Source organism: Hyalella azteca, unplaced genomic scaffold (genome assembly GCF_000764305.2).
Source record: "Hyalella azteca isolate HAZT.00-mixed unplaced genomic scaffold, Hazt_2.0.2 contig1557, whole genome shotgun sequence".
Classification (NCBI taxonomy): Eukaryota; Metazoa; Arthropoda; class Malacostraca; order Amphipoda; family Hyalellidae; genus Hyalella; species Hyalella azteca.
The window spans coordinates 119,254-137,213 of record NW_025931866.1 but is presented as its reverse complement, the minus strand read 5'-3'; the positions used below and the strand labels follow the sequence as shown (position 1 = coordinate 137,213).

Sequence of the window (17,960 nt, the reverse complement as noted above, 5' to 3'; positions counted from 1 at the left end):
GTTCAAATTTTCATTGTCAGATACTAAAGGAATCTGCTGCACCTTCTGACAGGTCTTTAGAAATTAATTGTATCTATACTGGACAAGCAACATGGATGAGGAATTTGATAAGAAGAAAGCCCACAATAAAAGGCATGCTGGCCGCAGTGCTGACAAAAAAGCTGAAAAGAATAAGCATATTCAAGAATACACAGACAAACAGCGCAATCCCAAGGCATTTACTTTCAAATCAGCTGTAAATGCAAGAAATAATTTTCTAAGGTAAGATAGTTTTTTTTGAAATGACCTTGTTTGCTTATATAAATCTTTATTTAGTTATGGATCATAAATATTCTCTGTTAGGAAGTGGAGTCCTGAAATAAAATGAGTTGTTGACTTTTTCCCAATATTCTTATTTTCCTGAGGCTTAATTTTGTGTCTAATACATTTTTTATTTTATTGTATAGGAAGCAGAATTTGCAGCACAAGAAACATCACATCCCAGTGGTAGACAGAACTCCTCTAGAGCCTCCACCTGTATTTATTGCAATTGTTGGTGGTCCATGTTCTGGGAAGAGTACTCTGATGCGCTCCTTGATTCGGATCTACAGTAAACAGAGGCTCACATCTATTGCTGGCCCTGTCACTGTTGTGTCTGGTGAGTGAAATACCATTGAATCCACCATCAAGACGCTGTCAGTGTTAGCACTTATTCCCCTCATGTATTATCAACATGAAACTGACCTTTAATTCAATGTCACCTCATTAAATATCATTGTAAGTTGGACAAATCCCTAAATAAAATATGTATATATACCCTATTTTTGTTCTCAGTTCACTCTCATTGAAAAGAATGGCTTGATATGATCAGGAAGTATAGTTTCATTTTTATCTGATGAATTGCTTTATTTTTCCAGGCAAGAAGAGAAGAGTGACATTTTTTGAAGTGAACAACGATCTTAATTGTATGATTGACATTGCTAAAGTGGCAGACCTGGTCTTGATGCTAATTGACATCACTTTTGGTATCGAAATGGAAGTCTTTGAATTCCTGGAGATTTGTCGAGCTCATGGCACTCCAAAAATTATGGGGGTGAGTAGTCACTGTTCAACTAAAAGCATATGTTATTCTATCCAACTTATGAATGACACTTGAATTAGATTTATAATAAGCTTTTTTCTTGCAATTATGTTTAGTTAACATTATTTTAACATCAGATGCCTGGTGTGTGACACTAAGCTGTAAGAATTTAATTTCCTTTAATTAGGCTTCAAAGATCTTCTGATGTTTCAATGTCTAGAATATGAATTAAAGTATGACAGCAATGTTATCTTCTAGCACAACTTCACTCAGCTTTCTAATTTCATTTGTGGGCATTATCTGCAACTTTCTTTTATGTTTGCCTACACTTCCATGTAGGAGATGCTTCTTACTTTGTCAATTTGATCTAAAATTTGAAGAATGTAATTATAGGCTCTAGTATATTTTATTAAATTAAAATTATTTTTATTTCTGTTCTTTTCATTTGAGAATTATTTTATATCTCAGGTCCTTAATCACATTGATGTCATGAAAGATAACAAGTCTCTCAAGAAACAGAAGAAGGCCTTAAAGCAACGTTTCCAGGTTGAACTTTATCCTGGAGCAAAACTATTCTACTTGACTGGTGAGTAGCTCAGTCAAATATGTGTAGTTTGTTCCTGCTGTGGTTATAAGATTGATAAGATGGATAAATTTATAGGAAAATTATAGCTAATAATTTCTTCACAATAACCTCATTTGAAATTTTTAAATTATATTTTTGTTAGAGTAGAATAAGCATGATTGCAAGGTGAATAAACGGTAATTAATGAATTTAAAGTACGGTATGTGATTTGTCCTCACCTACGGTACATTATTATTATTTTTTTCAGGTATGATCCGTGATGAGTATATGCTTCATGAAGTCAAAAATTTAAGCCGCTTCATTGCTGTGAGCAAATTTCGACCATTAACATTTCGATCTTCTCATCCATATGTTGTTGGTGAGCAGACCTTATTTATCTCCAAGATGTGTGAAGATTTTTCAATATAAAGAAATAAATATTGTTGATAAAGTGACAATTTATTCATAATTCATATCATCAGCTGTCGATTGAATGCCTAAGTGTACGGTATTAATGATTAGATACAAGAAAATAAATTATTTGTATTTTAAAATTTTTCTGAAGTGCTATGATGGTTTCTTCTAGAGAAATGAATCATTCAAATTAGTGAAATTACTCTTCCTTGTCAAAGAAAGAGTCATTGCACTTCCTTGCATCTGAATGTTTCTATTTGCATCATTCACTTGTGCAGTTGACCGATGGGAAGACCTCACTGATGCTGAAGCTTTAAGAAATACCAAGTGTGACAGAGATGTGGTGCTCTATGGTTACGTCAGGGGCGCCACTCTCAAGCCCGGCCAGCAAAAAGTAAAGTTCATAGTTTCCGTTTGCAATTTAATTATTCTTTGCAGAAATTTTACTCTCTCTGGCTTTTAATTCCTTTTACTAGTAAGTTTTTCTCTTAACTTTAATTGTATATTTCTCTTATGTTTTCCTTTGCAATTAACAAATGAACATTTTTTCATCAATTATACATTATAACGCTACCATTCTTGAGGTTTCCTGTATTTTACTGATAGTTATACCCAGATTTTCAGGGTAATTTGAATTGAAAGTTCCAATGTTGGCAGTATTTAAAAGATTTATTATTAGTCTCGGAAATTTGCCAGGTGCACATACCAGGTTGTGGGGACTTCGTGTTGGACAGCATCCAGTTTCTGCCCGATCCTTGCCCCCTGCCGTCGCACGAGAAGAAACGATCGCTCACCTCCGAGGAGCACCTACTGTATGCGCCCTTCTCAGGCGTGGGGGGCGTCGTGTATGACAAGGACGCCGTCTATATTGACCTGGGTGGCTCGCAACACGGCCGCTACATCAAGGAGCAGCAGGAGAAAGAGAAGAAGCTATTGCAGCAGCAGTTTGTGCAGTCTGGTGTGACTGTTAGTATCATTACACTTGTTGTTGCTCTAGTTGTATATTTTAGCTTATCTTCAATGAATCTTCCATTATACATTCTGTTCATCTTAGCTTTTCCTACATTTATTATTGTTATAATCTTCTTTTATCTCACTAGATGTTTAGAAGCTCACTCAAATGCTGTCTAATTAAAACCAACTGGCTGGTTGTGTAAATCGGTGCCAACTGGAAAATATTGGCAAAAAAGTTCAGTTCAAATCTTCTATTATTTATTTTTTTGCTTATATTTTGCTGCCTCACTGTAGGATGACTGCATATCCGCAAAATTCGAAGCATTCAATTTTCCGATGAATATCCTGGCATTATTATATTAATCTGCATCTCGTGCTCGTGAACGTTCATATTTTGAATACCGCCAACAAATACATTGTGTGTTTGTGTATTCAACAGAAAAGTGTGGAGGCTCGTGCCGATCAAGACGATGAAGATGATGACCATGACGAGGGCAACGCTGATGAGGACAGCGATAACGACGAGGAAGCAGAAGACGACGATAACGAAGGAGCAGTGCAGCTCATGAGCAGACTGCAGCGCTTGTCAGCGAGCGCCGCTGACGGCACACGTCGCGTTCAGCTCTTCGCAGGCGGCGAGCACATCATCTCTCAGAGACCCGAGCCTCGATACAACAACCCTGGGTGGGTAGATCTTGCATCATGTCATGTCATTGATTGTACAAAGCTACGTGAATATGTAGAAATCGATTCATGAAAGATTATGATCATACTTGATCATGATAAAGTATTCATATGGGGTCATGAAAATGCGAAAATCATTTACATTTGCTAGATGACTGTGGTGGGGGATTGCAATCATTTTTGGTGCGAAAGATGTCTAATAACATTGATGTCTTTTTAGAGCTTACACAGGTGAAGGGTCTATAATGTGATGACATACATTTATCCGCGTCATTTAGATGCTCGTGTTCGAAAATGTTGTTTTAATTAGTACTTAGAAGTAGTATTTTTTCTCTGTAGGTATTATAATTTGAAGGCAACCTAAACAGTGCGTAGGTTCACAAATTAACTGAAGACGTCTTCTGAACATCAGCGCATCTACAATCGACCTTGCATGATGTGAGCGGAGAATTAGATTATTTTTTCACGAGGTGCCGATTTGTGATACCCCTAACAAAATTAAAGTGGCGGATCACAATTACCTTTACCTCACGCTTGAATTTCACTTTTAACTTAGAATTAGTGCTTGTGTTTTTGCTTCTGGTTGTTATTAATTGTGGGTTAATATATCTTCTTGGACGTATATTTTTCAAGAATTAAAAGTGCAAATTTATTTAACGCCTGATAGTGATTCAATGTAGAAATACGGGCGTTTAATTTGTGATTATCAATTACGAATGGCCTATGTGTACAGTGCTGGAGGGCTCCCGAGCTTCGAGAGCGTCGTGGACCAGACCGGCCGAGTGCGAAGGCGTGCGCTAATACCTGAGAACGAGGAGTACCGCACCAGCGGCGGCATGGCTGATGCGGGGCGCGGCCCAGCTCCTGCTGGGGGCGATGATGACAACTCCAGTGATGAGAACGACTCTATTGACGACGACAGCGAAGAGGGTGATCAAGATGACAAAGAAATCGAGTCTGATGGTGATGAACAAGAAGATATGGATAACGATGAAAATGATGAAGTAAAGTCGGATGATGAATCAGATACGGAAGTTCTTCCCAAGAAAAGAAAGGCGCATGTAAGTTTTTTTTGTTGGGCAGCTCATTATAAACTTCAGGTCATGAAGACTTAAATTATATTATGTGAACGGTTCAAACCGGAAAAGAGTTATATGCTTGACCGCATCCTGTTACGTGTCTCATAGTGTCAACCTTGTTTCGTAGAATGATAATAACTATCTGTTTGAAAGGTCAACTGTGGTATATACTCTTACATTGAAATATTTGATTACATTTGGTGGTTTCTAAATACTTGTTAATAATATCTATAACGCCTTGATTATGACGGTATTCCATTCATAAATCGCCACTCACGTCTTTCCAGTAAATGTTGAAGAAGAAAAGTTTTATATTGTACCAAGTTTATTACAATTAACATAATAACTCTTTGGTTGAATTGAAGTGATTAGTTGTATTATTTGTGTTCTAAGGATTCGGGTGTCATCAACACAAATGTGACCAGCAAGAAGAAGCCCAAACTGGAGGGCACGGACGCATTCTCTAAGATCCAGAGCGTCCTGCAGTCGCTCGAGGAGGATGAGGAGGGCCAAACCTCGTCAGGAACTGATGACGTTGGCTATGCCAGCGGCGACGTAGGCACCTCTGGCACAGCAGATCCAGACGATGAAGATGAGGGAGATGAAGAGAATGATGGCGATGATGAATACCAACGCCTCATGTTCGAAGAAGCTCGTCAGAATTACTTCGAGCATCAGAGCGATCCTCTCACTGTGGATGCTGCTGTGTATGGCGATGGTATGACGCATTCCATCCAGGTTGTTTATTGTTGATTTACTTGTTAGTTGCCATGAATTGTTTGCTTTCTTTAGATTATGGCTTTCCAAAAATTTGAAAACGTTTTCTTATAATTATGATCTCAGGAATTTGTTCTTTTAGTTAGAAATCCCGATCAATTTTCAAGCTAATTATGTAGTTTATTTCTCCATATTGCGTATGTCCATTCATGAACCACTCCTCCATGTCTCACAGAATTGGTTCGTGGGTACGGGGAGGAAGAGATCTACGGCGGACAAGGGGACAAGCCTAGGGTGCCAGTGGCTGACGAGGACGATGATGACGGATTCCTGCAGCGGGTCGAAGTAGTCAAGACGATCTATGACGAGCGCGATAGCAGCTGTCGCAAGTATGGCAATGTCCTGAGGGAGTGGAAGGACGACTACAGCGCCGTAAGTTCCTCTCTAACGGTTCCTCAAGTTTCTTTTTCTTTTCCAATATTGACGTGACGAGTTCACTGTAGAAGAATATTGTAAGTTTTTTTTTGTATTATTCTGTTGCCACTGGGTATTTATTCTTATTAATACCCTGTCGTTGTCGGCAGTATTATCACCAATTCTCCTATTGAGAATTGTTGGCTAAAGGAAAAATTGTTGGTTAATTTGAAATCCTCCTCCTTGGTGAATTGTTGCTAAAATTTGAAATCCCGTTTGCTCGGAACTTGGAGACGATTTTCACAAGCATGCAGCTTTACATGAAAAGTTGATGATATGTAAATATGTAATTTGATGAGCAGGCAGAACATGCTTGTTGTATTACCATGTTCGCATTGCTGACAGAACATTTTTTTTTCAGGAAAAAGATAGTATAAAAGATTGCTTCGTAACTGGCAAGTGGAAGGACAGTGAAGACGCCCAAACGTTGCTGAAGCTTGACCAGGGCGACCTCTATGGAGACTTTGAAGATCTGGAGACTGGCACCAAGTTCCAAGGGGAGGATGATGACGAGACCGACAAGAAAGATTCTGGTAAGGGCAATTTCATAAGAATTTGAAAATTTCTACGACCAAGCCCAGTGCTTGCCATGAACTTAACTAAATGTTCATATCTGAAGGAAATTTCTAATTATTTTCTTACAAATTTCTTAACAAATGAAATGATGAAAAAATTAAATTGTTAATTTTGATGTGTGTGTGTATTTTTAGCTCTAAATAAATTATTCACTATCGTGCAATTCACAATATTTCCCCACACAATGATTTTATTTACGGAGTATATTCCTCAGAAACTCTTTTAAATAAAATAAATTCTAGAACATTGATCTCGATTTCTTGATTTGGCATCGATAAAATAGATTTTACAAATCCTTGTAATACCAGTTAGGTGTTTTCGTTACTATTATTTGCGCACTATTGTTTTGGCCAAGGTTTCCTGGTTTGTAGTCATTGAGTGAATTGTATGTGTTTCAGCTGCGGATGAATTTGCTGCAGCAACAACCAACAAATCAGAAAATAGTCGCAAGCAAAGAATAATAGAAAAGAAGAAAAAAATCAAGGCTAGGCTTCTGGAAAATGAAATGGACTCAAATACAGACTATTTTGATAGCTGGAAGGCAGACATGGCTCAGCAGGCTGAAGTAAGTCAACTTCCAATCAACATATTGGTTCTTCAAAATGACGAGATGGGGACTTAGTGCTTTCCCATACTACTGGAGACAGTAATCTTCTATACACATAAAAATACTTGTTTGTTTATAATGCCTGATGTCAGTTTGTTTTTATTCATGTTTGTATATAAATTATTATTTTACCTAATTCATCATGCTACTAGTTTTTTACTCCGATTTTCACCTATTAATGACTTCCAATTTAGCTATGAATCGTTCATTCCCTCAACTTTTCTGGTATAAATAAATAAATAATTTTTGAAAAGAAAACTCCTGGCCATTTCCGAATAATCAATAAATGAACTAATTCACAGTTAAACCGGACCGAGTTCGAGAGTCTGAGCGATGAGGTGCGAGTGCAGTATGAAGGCTTCAGAGCGGGCATGTATGTAAGGCTGCGCTTCAAGAGCCTGCCATGCGAATTCGTCATCAACTTTGACCCCACATACCCTCTGATCGTGGGAGGACTCAAGGAGGAGGAGAGCATGAATGTTTACAACCGAGTGAGTAACACTCTTCTAACAATGAATAGATATTGCTGGACATCTGTGACTGCTAACGATTGTTAAATTTTTGCCCTTACTTTAATTGGTGCGAATTCATATTCTGTATTGTTGGAAAGCTGTAATTTTCTTTCCTACGTGCTCGAGATTGTGAATTAATAACTGCAAGAAAAACTTGTTTTCTTGCTACCGAGACCTGCTAATGTGTATTCTGATCCCTTGCAACTAACAGACCCCTAACAGCTATTGTTTTCATAAGGTGCGAATGAAAGTTCATCGTTGGTACCCCAAGATCTTGAAGAACCGCGACCCCCTCATCCTCTCGGTGGGATGGCGACGTCTCCAGACGATGATGTATTATGGCAAACGTGAAGACGATCTCAAACTTCGGTCTCTGAAGTATGCCAAGAAATATTTACACGTTGAAGGCCTGTTTTGGGGCCCCGCTTCGCCCGTCGGTACGGGGTTTGTTGCTTTCCAGAGCGTGTCTGACCGCGTGAGGAACTTCCGCATTGCCGCCAACGGCGTCTTGCTGGACAATGATAAAAGCACTACGATGGTGAAGAAGTTGAAGCTGCTTGGTCACCCCAGAAGCGTAACAAAGAAAACTGCTTACATCACAAATATGTTCCATTCAGAAACCGAGGTAGCGGCATTTTTGGGCGCCAAGATACAAACTCAGTCTGGCATCAGGGGTCTCGTTAAGGCTAGCAATGGTCTGAAGGGCGATTTTAGGGCCAAATTTGAAGACACCATAAAAATGAGCGGTGAGTTCAAGACTTGAAATTAATTTAGCACTTGTTGCCATTGCCAGTTTTTTGCTTTAGGTTGACTTAATTTGTCTATTACTTGAAAACAATTAGAATGATTCCTTAACTGTGGTTTTCATCTTAGAACAAAGTGCAATCATGCTATTAGTATGAGCACTGTTATTACAAATTAGTCTAATTCATGTTCAAAATTCGAGTGATCAACAATAGGAGTCCTGTTAAATTACTGACAGAACTTCTGTTCCTGTCGATAATGTGACAATTAATTGTCATGACTCGAAGTTGTGGAATTGTGAGACTGACATTAGTGTTAACGGCTCGCTCTGATCTACTCTTGTTGTTTGCAGACGTTGTCCTATTGAAGACTTGGACTAACGTTGAGGTTGCCAAGTATTGTTCGTATGTGCGCTCCCTGCTGTTGACGCCGGAGCAGAAAGCACACTGGCAGGGAATGAAGACGGTTGCTCAAGTTAAAAAGGAGAAGAACATCAGGAATGAACCCAACAAAGACTCTCTGTACACGGTGAGACCAATTATTTAAATACAGCCACTGAGCTTTGACGTCAGATCAATAGTTTTGAAATGATTTACCAGTCATAATTATTCATAGTATTGGCGCTTCTTGTGGTGGAAAAGTATTTTTTTTTTTAATTCCATCTCCAATAAAAATTCCCTCGTGAAACAAATGCAAGCTCCGGCGTTCCATCTGTTAGTCTGTGACCACTTGTTCCGCCCTTCTGTTATAAAATTTGGAAATGTTATAGAGTTGTTTCCGTATAGTGATTCAATCCAACACGGCGTTTACGCAAGTAAACCACGAGTGTCATCATGGGGATTGCTTTCACTTAGCATGATAGAGGAAATTATATTGATATGTCTTATGGGCCAATAACGATGGAGTTGCTCTATTTTGAAATTATCCCATTACAAAGGCAAAACTTCTCATATTATCTAAATTTCATGTTGCTTGAAACATGTTTGAATTGTTCAGGAGATCACACGGCGACGAACGTACGTGCCGCAGCCGATGAAGGTACCGCGGTCGCTGCAGGCAGCCCTGCCGTACAAATACAAACCAAAGCACCAGACCGCCGTCGCGGAGGAGGAGCGCGTGCTCGTCGTCAAGGACCCGCACGAGGAGAAGGTGAGATCTGCAACCCACTGCCTTACATTTCTGCATCCCGTAACTTTCTCTTCGTCACTGAATTTGTCGTGTCGTAACAAGCATGTTACTCTTGTTAATTTTGTAATAAAAATCCACTTGTATTCATAAATCGCACAAGGTCTATTATTTGCCAGCGATGAATTAATTAATCATTTCCTTTGTTTTGAAAACGGTTGCTTATCATTGTTCTCGGCCTTCATCATCCTACTTGCGTTCACGAGTATCATCCAAGAAAAGTGCTGACTAATTTCACTGTAATTCGTGCACTCACAAGGACCTGAATCAATTTTTCATTCATAGCCTCGAAATTCGATAGCATTGTTCGTGTGATATTTTTAGTCTCGAGCTCAGGTGTCATTTTACAAACATTTTATCGTAGTAATGCCATCATCAATCGCGGATAGAATTTTGCTTAATATTCTGTAGTTATGCATCATAACGCGTCCACTGGTCACCTTGTAGTACGCTTGCAACTCTTTCATTATTCTGGTATTCACCTATTACGCCCATTCTTTACATTTCGAGTAATCATATTTATCTCTGCAAGAAGGTAGCTATAGTGAAAATGCTTACATATCAGTATAGCATCGGGAACGGTTAATGTATCCATATGCAGAGGTTTGAAAGTTTGTAAAGCCGTTGAAGCATCAACTATTTCACTAAAAGTTCGCGATGACGTACAATATGGGGGGACAATTGTACGTCGCGATGACGTACAATTGTGTACGTCGCGATGACGTACACAACCGGTGAATCAATAATATTTTTTAGTGTTTAACACGTGACGCCTACCCTCAGATGGACCGCTTCATGAACCGGTACCGGGAATTGCTGGAGGAGAAGAAAAAGCAAAGCAAGATCGCCATGAAGGCCAAGAAAACAAAGTTCCTCAAGAAGAAGAAAGAACAGGACATGTTCAGAGCAAACAGGGAGAAGAAACAGAAAACAGCCGCGTGCAAGAAATACAGCCTCAAGCACCCCAAGAAACCATGAAAATTCAAATAAATTTATTGCGAGATTTGGTGGTTTTCGTTCCAATAGAACATTTTTGCGAGCACGATGAAGCATACGGTGCTGCAACGTGTATTTTTTAGCAGAGAAAAAGTTCTTGTGTGCATTAGGCAAATTAGAACATAGTTTTAGATCTCGAACATTTTTTATTACAAATCTATAACAATAGGATATTTATACAGCATTTATTTTGAGGTTTAAATCCTTGTACATGATGAACAGTCGTCATCAAGCACATGCTTAGCGAGACATCAACACCAATTAATATAACTAGAACTACATTTCACAGCATATTGCTGTCTCGTGACCTGACCCTCCTAGTACGAGTAAGAAATATTCACGAGTTCTAAAAACTGTTAAAGCTGCAAGCACTTAGCCTTTAAACTGATAATAATCTGGAGTTACACGCAAATTCTCTACTAATGAAGCGAATATTTCAATGAAATTCATTTTTTTGGTCCTTCGACATTGTACTGACCGCATTCTCACGACTCGTTATCACATATTAAGTGATGATGAGAGAGAGAGACCAACTAGCTCATTCAGTAATTGTCTTCACAGTAATTTAAAACTATCACAAGCATATATGCATATTTTCTCAGTGCAAGCTCCTAATTAATGAGAGCCAGACGTCTTACCAGACTTAGCATTCGCAGGAACTTCTCTTCATTATTACGCAGGAGCTTTTCGTTATATTACGTCTCTTAGGAACGCTGTTGTGCTGAGGAAGATGCGCTACAGAACGCGGTCTTTGAAGGCAAGTGCCGTGATGACTTTACGGTGCCCCTGGTACCGTCGCTTCACGGACGACGTTTTGATTGACCATAGCCGCGCCACGTAATCCGATGATCCTGCAACACGAAAAACTGATGAAAATTTGCTGCTGCACCAGCAATTAATAAATAGGGATATAAGCTTCAGTTGATGACGAAAAAACAAGGAACCTTATTTTCAACTGTTTATGGATTGTTTGCATTAAATTTAATGTTATCGATAACTCACCAGTGAAAAGGTATTGTGAATCCCCCGAGTAAGCAGCATCCCACACCCATTTTTGCTGCGTGTCAGTCAGAGTTGTCACTAAAGAAAAATCGTCGGTCCGCCATATTTTTGCCGTACAGTCAGCTGATGTTGTCACCATCGTACTAAAGAATAAGAAAAAAAAAACTCACGATTTTATTCAACTGAATTGATCATTTGAATTGCCTCCAAAAAAAAATAGATCATTGAGTCTCGTGGCTTTGCGTGTATTCTCTCAACTAGGTATTCTAAAAAGTTGCAAGGCGGGGAAATTTATTGTTACTAAGTGCACAAAAATGGCTTGACTCACTTGCAATCGGGTGCGAAGCGTACTTTAAGAGCGTATGTTGAGTGGACGTTTATCTTGTGGACAGGCACAATTCTCGGAGGTGCTCCAGTAGAGCTGCCATCCAGCCGCCAGACGTACGCCCTTCCTTTGTTGGTGACGGCGGCAAGCATCTTGCCGTCGCTGCTCACGTCTAGGTGCTGGATGGAAGCTTCCACCTCGGGAATCTAGAGCACAAAATACATCCAAGTGGCAAATGAATTCATTTCCTCATCTTTTTCTATTTACTGAGTTTCCGTAAAACAGAATATCTTTTTCCTGGCAATGATGGTAGCAATGATAACTGACCTAGGTACATGAAATAAAAAAAAACTGGAAGGAAAGCAAGTGAAAATCTAGATTGTTATTAGGCACTACTGGATGCAACTTTCATGTCTCCACATAAATAAACTTATAGGTCAACAACAATCCTGGGAAATGTCACAATGGAGAATCTTGTATATAAAATAAAAATAGGATATGAAGTTAGCAACAACTACCTACATGATTAAAGCAATAATGTCTTTCTGTTAATTTTACTTGCTTGTCTGGTAAACTCACCAGCTGTTCACTGTGTTTGGTCTTCACATCCCAGATGTGGATGATACCTGATTGGTCCCCAATGAAGAGCTGGGCTTGATTAGGATGTAATGTTGCACATAACACTGGTGAATCTATTTGGAATATTCTTGCCACCACCAGACTTCGTGCTCTGAAATAATAATAGAATTAAAGACTTCAAGCCAATCCTGGACCATGTCCCCTCAAGGCATCAAAATATTTTATTTTATTATGTTAAAGTAATATAAAAACAGGTGACTAATTAATTGTATGTATCCTCAACAAATATTCAAAAAATTTATATTATTGTAAGACTTTAAGAAGAATGTTCAATGAACATTGTCTGATGAAAATTAACAAATCAAAAGCTTTATTTTTGACTTGTTCATTTATGGAATGAAAAACCAAAATTACTATAACAAACCCTGCAACAATAAGCTTTATACCTGTACTTTTAATTTTAGAATATCATGAAAAAGCAACATACATACCCTCTTATATCCCAGATTTTAGCTGTGCAGTCTTCCCCGCCTGTGTACATCCACTTTCCATCTTCTTGGAAGCCAAGTGCTGTGACATTTTTTTGAATTCCATCATAGCTGATGAGGTGGTTGGGGGAGTTGCTATTGATGTCATACATGCGAACATGTTGGTAACCTGCAGAGCCCAACAGGAAGCGGTCTGGACTGATGGCAAGTGCATTGGTTTGCTGCAAGTCATTTTAAGGAAAACTATTTTGTAAAATTGGTGATGAAATTGAGTGCTTATTGTTCATGCAGCGCAACATTAGTTTAGCATATATATTTATGCATGTTTTTTTAATATATATATATATATGCTCTGTGATTAGGCTGTCAAATAAATTTCCACCACAAAACTGATATAGCTGGTACATGTAATCATACACCATAAGTGGGACATTATTCAATGATTACTAAACTGAGCTTGACTCAGTTACATTTTAATAATGAAGACACCNACCTCTTATCCGAAAGCTTGAGAGATTAAACTCAAAAGATGTCCTCAATAAAACTGGCATTATTTTTAACCAAACATGTTTAAATGAAGGGCTCTACCCTAAATATCCAAATACAATGCATTATATACAGGATCTACCCATCAAATCTGGCAGCAATACTCCATCTGATGTTGGTAATTTTTAGTATTTCCAATACAAAATCTGTTGTATATTCTTATTATTTTGTTATAGATTTCTCATATAGTATAAAGCATTGGCCTAGTATTTCTGAGCCAGTAGGCACAGGAGAAAATAATTCAATAAAAATCATTAATAAATCCTAATTTTTTTCATAATTTGAATAATTGTTCATTAAGAATATTGTTCAAGTGGAAGATTGTTATAACTCCTGAAAACACTTTTGGCAAATAACGTACCAACGCTCAATGAACTACAGGTTATGTCTCTACGCCATATTGATCGTAAATAGTGTGCATCCATGTCAATCATGCCGCATTGTTTGCGAATCGTGAGTGTCCAAATCAATCATTGGGCATCGGCTACATTGATCGTAAAATGCATGCAACCATGTCAATCGTGCCGCATCATTCGTGAAAAGAGAGAGTCCGCCACGTTGATTCTAAGATGCATGCATCTGTGTCAATCTTGCCGCGTCATTTGCAAAGCATGTGCATCAAAATCAATCATTGGGCATCAGCCACATTGATCGTAAAATGCATGCATCCATGTCAATCATGCTGAATCATTCGTGAAGTGAAAGAGTTGGCCACATCAATTCTAAAATGCATGCATCTGTGTTGATCATTGATCATAAAGCATGGGCATCTATGTCAATCATTGTGCTCATGTCAATCATGCCGCATTGTTCGTAAAGCGTGAGCATCGGCCACATCAATTGTAAAATGCATGCATTTGTGTTGATCATTGATCATAAAGCATAGGCATCTATGTCAATCATTGTGCAACAGCCGCATCGATCGTGCAAGTACTTACGCCATTGTTGGTCATCGGGCTTCAGCTGAATAAATTGTAAAGCATGCGTATCAGCATCGATCATCAGGAATCATTCATAGATGCACTTTTGTTTTTCCTGCAAACATACTGGCAAATTTCTTCCCTGGGGTACTGGCGTACATCCCAAATAAACTTCCAGCGCCCACACTGCACCTTCCAGACCATGGGCAATCAATTTTGGTGTCCTCAGCCCTTGCTGTCTGTTTGCTGCAAACATTGGCATCCACAGTTTATTTAAATGGTGCCTTGGCATCTTTTGGGCAGAATAACAGCATCCTTGACCTATGTTGTGTAATGTAAACTCTACAGACTGGATAGTGATCAATTTCTTACGTATGATAATTGATAATGCTGGCATCTAAAATATTTACTAACTTACTATTCTACTTATAAAACTAAACAATGAACTTGAGGAGGGGCAAAAAAAAATATATTCTCCTTAGAACCTATGTCCTCTATGGGCCACTGGCCACTGGGTTTCCTTTGGATGCCAATGTGGGGTCAAGCAGGAATGGAATATATCTACTTGGCGAGCAGCGACTGACTTCTTCAAGCCGTCGTTTTATGGATTTGCCAGTCGTGATTCCATTTCTCTGAGCCATGAATTCTATACCTTGGCCATTAAAAGCCATTTATAAGCCGGCAGCTGCAAACCTTTTACCAAGTCCCATACACGTGTTACCCCTAATCTCTAATTTTACCCTAAAAAAAGTCAACACTAACATTTGTCTTTACTTAAGTCGAGTGGCAACTGATCTCACGACAATGCTGTCTGACCACTCTGACGTGACCGCAGCTACATAATCTTTAAGGAAACGTTTTATTTTGACTTGTTGTACTGTAAATGCACCATATTCTGACATTATGGAAAATTTCAACACTTCTCAACTTCTTCCTTTACATTAAGCTTTGTCTTAGTTCCACGCATGCGTAGATGGTTGAAATAGTGACGTCATACTATTGCACGCAATATTTCCGCAAAACACTAGGTCTGGCCAGAAAATGTCAAGATCCTCAGAGCGAAAGTCCACATCACCCAGTGAGAACATCGAAAAACGTGTGAAAGTTGATAGTTGACCTTGCTCTACGAAATAGTGAAAAACTGTTTGTGTAGAAAGAATATTATGGTTTGAGACTTCTAAATAAGTCTGTGAATATATTAGGAATCCTTCAAGTATACTAGTATTAGCAGATTTTAAGTGGTAAATAAATTAAGAGATGATTAAGTTAAGAGATGGTTTTAGACACATAAAAACTAATTCCGACACAGCTCGGAATTACACACAGCTCGTGCCGTGATGATGCCGAGCTGTGTTGTATTCTGACAAAGCTCACAAAGGGTATCGGAATTCCAACACAGGGCGTCAGAATTACGATCTTGAAGCGCTGTCGGAATTAGTCTCTTAATATGCAGCACTTAGTCACACATGTGTTGGAATTCAGCAATTTTGTAGGTTCGAATTTTATAGGCTTTTAAATAAATATGGCAACAGTTTGTGACATTTCATCATTGCTGGCGCATAGTGTGGTGTTTTGAGAGTGACGTAAACCAATCAGAACTAGAGTTGCGCATACGGTGATCTATTTATAGCCATTTATTTCTTGCTACGTCCTAGAGGTGTCGGAATATGGTGTGCTTATCCTAATTATGTTGTGCAGGATATTTTTGGCAGGATTGTCATTTGTCAAGTATTGCGGAAGTTCTATTTAATTTATGACATGTTGAAAATTGCAGAAAAACGTTGCAGAAGTTTTATATTATTAATGACATGAAAATTTTATGAAATGACATGTTTGCGGAGTGCAAACCGCAATAACCACAGTTTTCACTCCGCAAACATGTCGTTAGGTGCATTTTTTCAAACAAAAATACATGACTTTAGAGCCGCAAGATTTCATGGTAAACGTGGTATATTCCGACATCATGGGTAATTCCAACACCTCTCTAGTTTTTCTCTTTATATTAAGCTTTGTTTTAGTTCCATGCGTTTGTTGATGGTTGAAATAGTGACATCAAACATTTGTGCATCAAACTACTGCCAAAACACTAGGTCTGGGCCATCTAGCAGGAAAATGTTGAGATCCAAAGAGAGACGGTGCTGCGGTGCATCTAGCACCTCAGCTGCTTTTGCTAATATGAGTGGGTGGATATCATCCGGGCCCGCCGCCTTGGTAGGGTTGAGTTCGGAAAGCAGCTTCCTGACCTTCTCCACTGAAAAGTCAAAGTCCACCAGTTCCTCTCGGAGTGTTGCTGCGGGGGGGTCAGGGAGGGGACCATCCGGTTCAACTGTGAACAAGCTTTCGAAGAAAGCGTTGAGGATATCAGCTTTTTTTCATTTCTCGATGCGTCCTTAATGTGTCGGAATATACCACGTTTACCCTACCTACTAAAATTATATGATATTAAGAGCCACGATTTTTCAGAAAAAAATACAACTTTTCCAGCCTTTGTGTCAAGGTTGCTGTTGAGTGTTGACTGTTGAAGTGTTGAGTGATGAAAATCATCAAAAAATGTCAATATCTCAATTTAAGAAGGCCCTAATATAGGTACAGCTTGGAATTGGTGTGCAATGTTTCATATACCTACATATACTACTAATTGTCAATGTATGACTAAACAAACAAAATAAAAAATTCTCATGCAGCTTGAACATCTTCCTCTTCCTGACTAGATATAAGGATTATTTCATTATTTGTCATATATATAATAATGACATACATTTAATGAGCACACCAATTATTTTCACAAAATTTGGAATGATGCGAGATTAAAACTTAAAAGAGCAGTTTGCATTTTGCAACAAAGGATACACTCTCCGGATGAGAAAAAGTCCTTGCGCATTCTCCATTGTGTGCGTGCCAAATTTTAATATCAAAATCATAACTTGCCGTTGCCAATATTATGCTGTCATTTTTAGTATCCATGTCGAAGCCCTAAACGATAAAATACGAAAAAGGCGAGTCAGTAAATGAGACCTAAAATTTCCATTCCTTCACGCTTTGGAAGGAGACTGCTAGCCTCCAATTCAAAATTACTACTGAAACTGCCTTGTGCCTTCGTCGTACAATTTCCCATGGAACTGTTGCAGACGCCAGACGGCAGATGTGTGGTCTGTGCCTCTGTGGTGCTTCACCGTTCACAAGCGGGAACGCAGCCGAACACGACCTACTTTGAAAATGCTTTAGAATAGAATAAAAGTGTCGGCACTGAAGAAATAGGCCCGTAGCCTGTTGCCGATTCTTGAATTTTGAACCAATTTTGAACAGGCCTTCCAAAGTTCATCGGCAAAATTTATGAAGTCAAAATTTTCTGGGTTGTTTCATTTTAAATGCTCATCAAGTTGACCGAGTCCATCGTCAAAAAAGATTGACAATTCAAAATTAAATTCCTGATATTTTTATAAATAGGTATTTTATGCGAATTTCGTTTTTCAGCTTACAGATTTGAGAAACTGAGTTGAATAAATGAAGTTGCCTATAAAAAAAGTCACGAG

At 38.6% G+C, this 17,960-nt stretch overlaps 2 protein-coding genes across 2 annotated transcripts; one reads left to right on the top strand and one right to left on the bottom strand.

Moving 5' to 3' along the window:
- Window positions 1-10,574, top strand: LOC108683175 (ribosome biogenesis protein BMS1 homolog). Its single transcript, XM_018172465.2, has 18 exons — window positions 1-261; window positions 447-637; window positions 897-1,072; window positions 1,529-1,646; window positions 1,894-2,004; window positions 2,318-2,433; window positions 2,736-3,005; window positions 3,433-3,677; window positions 4,411-4,738; window positions 5,150-5,474; window positions 5,709-5,905; window positions 6,309-6,480; window positions 6,922-7,088; window positions 7,433-7,621; window positions 7,881-8,388; window positions 8,739-8,914; window positions 9,383-9,535; window positions 10,355-10,574. The coding sequence occupies exons 1-18, from the start codon at window positions 92-94 to the stop codon at window positions 10,547-10,549; spliced, it is 3,807 nt and encodes a 1,268-aa protein (XP_018027954.1). The 5' UTR covers window positions 1-91; the 3' UTR covers window positions 10,550-10,574.
- On the bottom strand, window positions 10,411-17,693 carry LOC108683176 (target of rapamycin complex subunit lst8). Its single transcript, XM_018172466.2, has 6 exons — window positions 17,278-17,693; window positions 12,965-13,182; window positions 12,474-12,624; window positions 11,898-12,100; window positions 11,570-11,712; window positions 10,411-11,418 (listed from the first exon to the last, which is right to left on the bottom strand). Exons 1-6 carry the CDS (start codon window positions 17,389-17,391, stop codon window positions 11,303-11,305), a joined length of 945 nt encoding a protein of 314 aa, XP_018027955.1. The 5' UTR covers window positions 17,392-17,693; the 3' UTR covers window positions 10,411-11,302.
- Window positions 17,694-17,960: the final 267 nt, after the last annotated feature.